This window comes from Pholis gunnellus (genome assembly GCF_910591455.1).
Source record: "Pholis gunnellus genome assembly, chromosome: 7".
Lineage (NCBI taxonomy): Eukaryota > Metazoa > Chordata > Actinopteri > Perciformes > Pholidae > Pholis > Pholis gunnellus.
In genome coordinates, this window is record NC_136533.1 from 17,734,222 (window position 1) to 17,743,370 (window position 9,149).

The 9,149-nt window shown below is 44.1% G+C and overlaps 1 protein-coding gene across 1 annotated transcript; it reads right to left on the reverse strand.

Annotated features, from left to right (window-relative positions):
- Positions 1-1,085: 1,085 nt before the first annotated feature.
- On the reverse strand, positions 1,086-9,149 carry igf2b (insulin-like growth factor 2b). Its single transcript, XM_079162569.1, has 4 exons — positions 8,974-9,149; positions 7,954-8,108; positions 6,155-6,332; positions 1,086-4,640 (listed from the first exon to the last, which is right to left on the reverse strand). Exons 1-4 carry the CDS (start codon positions 9,046-9,048, stop codon positions 4,401-4,403), a joined length of 648 nt encoding a protein of 215 aa, XP_079018695.1. The 5' UTR covers positions 9,049-9,149; the 3' UTR covers positions 1,086-4,400.

A 9,149-nucleotide genomic window follows, 5' to 3' on the forward strand; every position in this document is an offset into this window, starting at 1 on the left:
TTGCGGAAAGAGGTGTGTTTGTATGCAATTTCGGTATGTGCATGAGTGTGTGTGAACTTGTGCAGCCTCCGGCAATCCTTCAGAAATGAACTATTTTTTGATTGAATGCACATCCAGCTGAGTGTTTTTCCCTCATTTTGCAGGGGAACGGACTTCTTTGTCGGGCAATAAGGTTTCATTTTATGCAAAGGTGATTTTACTGAGCGATTTATAACCATAAAACACAGAACGCAAGCTCCTTTTCTATGATAGCAAACCAGCTTCTCCACTTTCCCAGAAGCAACACATGTGCATCTCACCACTGTAAGTCAGAACTGTGAGAGATTTCTGCCTGTCCTGGTTGTAACGTTCAAACTCTTTGATGCCAACCTAAAGCAGAACAGAGAGCTACAGTAGCAACTCTGCTGCAGCAAGATTCCCCCAAGTTCCCGAAACTGTTCCATTCTGGGAGCAAAGATACTGTACAGTAAATCTGCCCAGTAACAGACATCCCATGGGCGGGTATGTGCATGCATGTCAACAATGAAAGGTCGTGCCATTTTGAGAATATGCATGTGATAATTTGAGACATGTCGGTTACTAAACTTAGCCACTGAAGTGGAGCTTGCTCCAGTAGTTAGTAAGCCGCTGGAGGATGGAGGGATGGATGATGGATGTACAGATGGGTGTGTCAGAGGCAGTGAACACAGGTCAGGTCTAGTGTGGCATGCAGCAGAGGAAGGACTGAGGAGTTGTGGCCAGCCTGTTTGGCCCTCTGTGAGTGCTGAATTCCACTTTGGCACACTTTGCCCTATCCAGGAGACAGACTGACAGACAGGGACGGACCGACATGGACTCCGAAATGGAGAGAGGGAGAGAAAAGAGAGGGGAAAGGGGGAGGGTGGGTGAGAGGAAGAGAGAGGGTGCTAAAAGCAGCTGGATATTCTATGCAAGGCTTTAAGATGTAATAAATCATTTACAAGGTACATACGGTTTAATTGATTAAAAATGTCTCTCAAGCCCAACACACTGAAAAGTGTAAACACACGCCTGAGACAGGCAAGTACACTGGAAAAAAGCAGTACATATTTTAGACATTGTATGTTTGATAAAATGTTTTTTATTGATATTAAAAATGAAAGTACATGAATTGTGCATTTCGGACGTTCTAGCGTGCAGAGGTTAAATCAATAAAATACACACAGGCTGAGTGAGCTACTGACACAGAAAACGTTGCCATTGCTCGGCAAGGTATCTTTTCATATTCAGCGAAAAGAAGTGGTTGTCTTTCACGCCATTCATAAGAACACTAGAGTAGCCTGTTTGAACATTACAATAGTGAATGAATGCAGTCCTAGCAGGAAAATATAGAATAAAATAGAAAATATAATAATAATATTATCAATAATACTACTAATAATAATAATAACAATTGCACTTCCTGCTTTGTTGCACAACTGAAGTAGAATATAATTAGAGACAGGACGCAGCCGTGATAATTGAGATCTCTCTGAAAGAAAGAAGATACAAAGTATTGGCTTGACTCTTCACCACAGTAGGGCGAGTATCCATTAAGTCTCCATTTCATGGGTGATGCATGACACAATAGAGGAGGAAACTATAATGTGGCACAGAATGACCTTGTTTCTGACATGGGCTTCAGTGGTTTGTCACAGAGAGCTGTATCATTGTGGCCAGGTATGGGTATCAACCTCAGCTGCCCTTCCACAACAAGATTATCACTGACACTCAGCAACTACTGCACTTCTCCCTCGGAGAGCATAGATTTTCTTTTTTTCCTGAGTGCTTCAGAAATGGTTCAGCGTGATAGCCCTTCATCGAATGCATAATGGATGGTTGACTGGAAGATTGTTGAGGGCTGAATGGCCAACTAACAACCCCCCTCCCCCCATGCGAATACAGATACATACTGTTGATGCACATGACCAGGGGTATTGTCTACAGAGAAGACAGGGCAGATAGATGGACAGACAGTGAGGTGTGGAGCGATGATTTGCTCTCTCCTTAATAGACAATGACCTTTAGGTGACCGTTGATGGTTACTAGCATCATAGCAACATCATTACCTCCAATTAAGGCCTCAACACAATGACTCATGTAAGTCACGTGTAAGCTAAACCCTTAAATCTATAACTGACCGCACATTTATGGCCTCATGACCCAAACTAACACGCAACATCAGTGGCACTGGCACATAGGCAAGATGCTCCTTAGAAGATCATATAGGACACCATGCACAATTACAAAGACATGATTTAATGAAGGATTGATCATTCCCCTGCCATCAATACTAAAGTGGCTTCAAAACATAGTGGGTTTGAGTACAATCAATGTTGAACAGTTATTTTTCCAATAATAAAGTCACTCATTGATGCTATCCTTTTCACAGAAACCCCTGACAGGCTTCTGGAAATCCATGCAGACCAACGTATTCAGAGTATGTGCCTATTTCTGTGACATAACACGCCTAAGCAATCCAGGCTATGCTGCTGTTAAAATATTAATTTAAAGTAACTATGGCAAACAAAAAAGGAAAAAAAAAGACATTATTTTTGGTACAAAGCATCTACAAAAAAGCCTTACAACTCCAATTGGAAAACAGAGATCATAAAAAATAAATCCGTCATTTGAGCATCAGTGCTACGTATATTATTTGGACCAATTTTTCAAATATATTTTATAACAAAATAAATAATGCCTTTATACAGTGCCCTTATTTGTATTTCAACAAACAAACAAAAAAGCTTGGCGGCTCATTACGCAAGATACAGCTCAGACTAAAGGAAAATAACACAACGTCCCTGGAAACTAATTATATATCTATATTTATATATATATGTATATATATATATATATATACACATATATATATATAGATATATATATATAGATGTATATATATATTCAAGTATTTGTTTTCAGGCAAAAGCATGTGAATACTACTGATATACAATAAAAATAAAATGTTAGTTGACATTATTGCTGTTTTTTTCCCTTTGAATTTAAATTGTGTGCCTTTCTTTAGAACTGTAAAATAACATTATAACAATAACCATGGAAACAAAAATAAAAGCCTAACTTGGAAAAACAGGAATGTCACGGTACCAGAAACTGACGGGGTTTTCCTTTTTTTCATTAAAACATTGATATGAAAAGAAAACAGACAAAATAAAATATAATCATTATCCCACTTGCTCTTTGTCCATGCCATGTTACTTCCTGTCAGAGCAGTCTGCAAAGCCATGGCAAACAGGAAGTACTGTCCCAGAACTGTAGTACTGTCTCAATCCAGGCTGTCCACTGTCCATATGTGTCCTCACACTGCTCCCTGTGTCTGGCAGGGACAGGAGGAACAGGGACTGGGTCTCCGGTTCCCCTTGCCACTATATGCTGGCAAGCTATTGACGAGCAGCCGCTAGCACTCGCTGTGAGCCTAGAAGCCGACACAGCCCATGTCTTCTCTCAGTGACACTTCCCCCTTGACATTGCCACTGCCAGGAGCGCCCCCATATCCTTTATCTTCCTTTTTTCAAAAGTCACACTTTCCTTAAAACGGAAAGTTTTAATATTCATTCAAAGAAAAAAAACGTGCTTTTCAACCTCTTCTTTGAGTCCATTCCCAAAGCTAGCACCATGACATTTTTTTAAGCTACACGTTCATTGTTCATAAAAAAATAGTGCCATTTTTTTTCTTTACTTTGACGTAATCCGTGGCAATGTGCAATTTTGCAGACTCTTTTCTGCTTTTTGTTTGTGATCAAAAGGTGCTGGAACAGGAATCTAATTTTACAAAATAATTCCTTACAGTGTGGAAGTCCCTTTATAGGTAGAGGTGCAAACTAATAAGAAAAAGAACTAACAGAGATTTTCTTTTTGCCTCAGGAAAAATGATGTGGAATGGATTCTTTCATGCAAGCTGCTCTTCACTTTCAGTTGTCTTCAACAAGGACAAAAAAACATTCCGCTGGGTGTCCTCTTGACACTTGCAAACCACAGATCTCTTTCATCTTCTTTTCTCCCTTCCCTTTTCTCTTTTGCTTAAGGATCCACCTGAATTGCATTCAGCCGAATTGTTAACTTTTTGTTCATCGTTTGTGTTTGTGCCTTTTGTGTCAGTGACTGAAAGAGAGAGGGAGCGAAAGAGTTCAGACAGGAAGAATGTGAAGGCATGTTTGTGTGCCTGAGGAGGGTGGGTAGGTTGGGTTAAGGGGGGCATTAGAGAAGGGCCACGGGGTCAAGAAGTAGTGGATGAGAGCAGGGGGAGGGATTGGTGGGCTCGGACAGGGCAGGGGAGGTCAAAGAGGACTGCCACAGAAATGACGTCAGAGACAAAGCTATAATCCCCTAGTCTTTTTTTTCTCCCTCCAAACTCTTGTCTGTGCAAAGGGCTGGCAGCGGACTCATTTGTGGTTGACATAGTTGTCCGTGGCGAGCAAGACAGGAGGCAGTTTGCTGGGCAGGCTGATGAGGGGCCTGTGGAAGACTGCCTGCTCCTGGGCTTTGATCTTCTCCGCCTGCCTCCGAAACTTTTTGGCCCTCAGGATGGCGGGAACACCCCTCCGGAGCCGCTGGGCCGCCTTCCTCTGCCACGCCTCGTATTTGGAATACTTCACGGTCACATGCTGCTTCCTTGGGACTTCCTATTGTGGCGTGCAGGCAAAAAATAGAGGAAAATGGGAAAAGAGGGAGTCAGTTCATTAGTTGTGATAACATACAGTGAAAGTGCTCATTACAATGAAGGAAAGCCTTGTTTATTTTTGTAAAAACAATCTGTCATTGTTGGGCTAGTCAAATGGAAATCAAATGTCATTCTTGTAGCGCAGAGCGTCATAACAGACTTGCATTGCCTCCAACTCTTTGCCCTTGTTTTGGCTTCCTTGACTGAAAGAAGCAGTCAACAAGCTCTTAGTTCAGCCTCTTTAACATACTGTCAAAGGGAAGGGCGGCCACCCGCCTCATATACATATGAGGAGCACGTCGTTCACCCAACGACCCGCTGAACTGTCTAACCTCCACAGACCGAATGAAACGCCACATAAACACATTGTCATATCAAAACCTCTATTCTTACACAGCAAACTCTTTTAAATAGAGTTAAGTGTTGTGCTGAGCACCACAGATTGAGACAAAGTGGGAGTGGTAGCAGGGAGGCTAGAATTTATGCGTGAGTAGCCAGTGCTCCATTTGAATGGCTTGTTTTGGTCCTGCCACTTGAGGAGTGTTTATCCCCCTTCATTCACTCCAGGCCTGTTCAATAGCCAAAGAACAGCTGGCCCTCAGAGCAGGCTGTACCCATCAACTCTCCCTGCCCACACAAACGAGGGACATGTCCTAACCAATTCCCTTGCAGCCTCTTTTTTTTTTTTTTGCAATTCAGAAGAAGGGTACATTTCTTTCCTCTGGATATTTGCAGTATTTATTGTTTTTTGTTTGTTTACGTCACTAGCATTCCCATGTTACTGATACAGATTTTCTAACAAGTCAAAGCAGAAACATTACAAAAATCTTTCCAGCCCCGTCGGAAGGGATTTGAAGAGACCTGGAAAGCAGCCATCGCTCAGTCTTGTGATCGCAGTGAAAAGACCTGAAACTCTTTGATGATTCCCTGCATGTCTGTGACATATTTCAGAGAGGCTCTGCCGGCCAGGTCAGGTGTTTTTGACTAGATCAAAATGCATGCCAGTTTCGGAAAGCTTGCTGTTCCGTGACTAATAATCACACACTGTTTTGTTACAGGACAGATGTCTCTAACGTCTCATCCTCTCTCTCTCTCTCTCTCTCTCTCTCTCTCTCTCTCTCTCTCTCTCTCTCTCTCTCTCTCTCTCTCTCTCTCTCTCTCTCTCTCTCTCTCTCTCTCTCTCTCTCTCTAACACAAACACGCACTTTCTCTCTCAAACACACAAGTCTGTGAGTATGACTGCCTTTTTTCGTAATATGATGTGCTGTGACTGTCTTGATGTTTTCCGCAAAGCTCAGCACTTTGCATGAAGGTTAACTGCTTACCAATGACCATTTTAAGATAAACCTGTCTCTGTGTGGGTTTCTGTCTGTCAGGGACATAGGGGTGAGGCTCAGAGGTGAATGGAGAAAAGATAGAGACCAGGATTGGAATTGTTTCCCATACTGGCCTGTTGTTGTTGTTTTCGAAACGTACCTGTTTTAGTGCGGGCATCATGGGTATGACCTGCAGAGAGGTGGCCGACACGTCCCTTTCGGACTTGGCGGGTTTGGCACAGTACTGCTCCAGCAGGTTGAGGTCACAGCTACGGAAACAACACTCCTCTACGATCCCACGGTTCTGGTTGCGCCGGTTGTTACCCCTGCTGGTTGGCCTACCTGAGGAAAGACACAACAAGGGATGAGGAAAGGCCGTGAGGAGGGTGGGGTTCAGGCCTGGCATCAGTAATGAATGTGGGTTGTTTTTGCAAGATTACTTGGACAATCATAGCGGTCCATTGAGCAAACAGGATAAAAGGAAATCTATGACCAACTGCAACAAATCTTGTTGTTTGTAGGATAATCTGATTAGGGCTATCTGGAAGTCCTTTAATGAGTGAATACACAAGTAGACTGCTGTAGACACCAAACGAGAGTGATGGAGACAGACAACTAAGCTCTCAGACAGACCTCTGGGTGAGCAAATACATAAAATGGAAACTCTTGTGTGACCTTGTCCTTTGTCAAGTCAGCGTAGATAAAGAGGATGCGAAGGGAGAGAGGAGGGGCAGAGGAGGGGAGAAAATAGGAGAAAGGAGATCAGTGCAGAAAGAGTGAGAGGGTGTGTGAGGGTCAAAACAGAGGGAAAGAATGAAAAACAAAAGAGGGAGAGAGTGAAGACGTGGGAGAAAAAGGTATAGAAGAATAAGGTGAGGGGGTGGAGGGTTAGCAGGTTGCACAGGGGAACACTATCCGCAACCAATAAAGGCCTTGTTTGAAGCCTTGTGCCCAAATCTCATGAGAGGGAAGGCTAGATTTGATTGCAGGAAGAGGAACACAAGAGAGAAAGAGAGGGTGATCCAGGGGGAGGAGAAGGAGAAGAGGAGGAGGAGGAGGGAGCACATCTATGTTGGCCTAAACTGGATAATGATCTTTCTGATTGGGGAGAAGCTTCTGTGGCAGACAGCACACAAAGAACCTGCCTGTCTGTCAAAGGTGAAAAGCAGGGGGTGGGACAATATCATCATGGGGGGTGGGTGGGGGGGTTCTCTGCTGGAGACATACCAGAGGAAGGTGAACTCATGTATGTCACAAACACTGTGCAATCAGCAGCTTATCCATTTGAGGATTAACAACCACCACAATGCATTCGCATAAGGCTTTTTATCTATCTCCACCATCACTACAATGTAAGCAATAATCAGAATTTATGTTAATGATCTGTCCTCTTAACCTTCATCTATCACTACAATGGAAGCAATAATCTTAACCTTACATCGAAAACAGCCCCCCCCCCCCATCATCATCAGTGTGTTTGCATGGCCTGGGAACACTGGGGCTGAGGTGACTGGTATGCCTCTTGGGGTGCTATTACTTTACTGGTAAACAAGCGGCCCATTGTGTCGCGCTGCGTCGTGTGTGCCTTCACAGCTCGCCGTGCCGTTCCTTTTATATGCAATGAGAGGTAAGCGCTGTAGGCAGAATGCGCTCACTCAGCAGAGCAGCCCCGACGAGGTCTTGAGACACTCAGCTGGCCATAACCCCCCACACACTCGTTCTGGCTCTCAGTGAGTGAGTGTGTGAGAGTGTGTGTGTGTGTGTGTGCGCGCGTGCGTGTGCTGAGCGCATGAGAAGGAAAAATACCAAACATGCACCACACAGCCACAGACAGAGCGATAGCCTCAGCTATCCAAACAGATGTGTGCGAACGAACAACAGGGAGACTCAACAGAGGGACATAAAAAAGCGAAACTGCGTCTGTGCAGCCCATTGTGCAAACTTGTGCTGGTTTGAAACCTACTGAAATAGAAGCCTCGGTCTTCACAGACAAACTGCAGCGCGTCCACCAGCTCTCCCCCACACAGCGTCTCTGCCGAGGCTATTTCCACAACGTAGAGCGCGAGGGCCAGTGCAAACAGCAGCGCGCGACTGGACGAAGACATCTTCTTGACCTGCAGGAAAAAAAACACACAAACGCATTGCAGAATAAATCACTGGACCAACAAATGCGACCACACATTTAAGAAGTGATGACATACCAAAAAAATCTCAGCTGACAGCCAGATGTTGTCTTTCAGTGTGATTTAAGAGGATCTCTTCACGCGTTCACATTTGGATGCGTGTAAAAGATTTACGACTTCCAGTGTTAAATGCCTCCCCCCCATATGTATTGACCTACTAACTCAGAAAAAGCCCATTGCGTGCGACAAATTATCCCTCCCTGGAACTATTATCAGCCACTGTTACTGTGTGGCACCTGAGATAATTGCTTATTCTGGAGAAAAAAGTAGACAGTGTCTCTGTCGTTCTCACTCTTACACAAGTCCCCAGAAGTTGCAAGACCGGCTGCTCAATAGTTAACTATCTGAAAAGCCAGACTCAGCATATATTTTCCCCTTGCTCACCCTTTGGTGAGCTCACTGACCCTCAGACCTACCGCCCCCTATCTACCGACAAAAAGACCAGCTGTTTGCTCCGACTCCAGCGAACGGCGTACCATCCAGACGAGAGAAGAATAAAATATCCCTCAACTCATTTTTTCTTATATCCTAGCAGGCAACCTGTTGCACAAATGCTTCAACGCTTTAGGCGCACTCCATGTCATTCTTGCATTTTGAACTTTCTTTGTTGCATGCAAATTAAGAGATGTCCGGTTGCTCATATTGCACAAAAAATGATGTGATCAATGCATCTGGTCAACCACGAGGCGCTTTTCTTAATTAAGCCAACAAAACACGGTTACAACCTTGGCTGATGTTTTTCAATACCCGGGCAGAACAACCGGAGAGTATACAACTATTTGTCCCCTATGGTTACCTTCAGTCGGCTGATCTCCGTTCTCCGGCAGGTGTGGCAAAGTGAGTTGTTTCCGTGTGTTTTCTGGGTCTCCATGTCAGTTGGCAGTAGTCAAAACGTTGTGGGTTATTTGGTTGATGAGATTGCAGGTGAGTTAGTTTCCCAGTTGCTGCGGCAATAGAGATGATGTGTGAGAG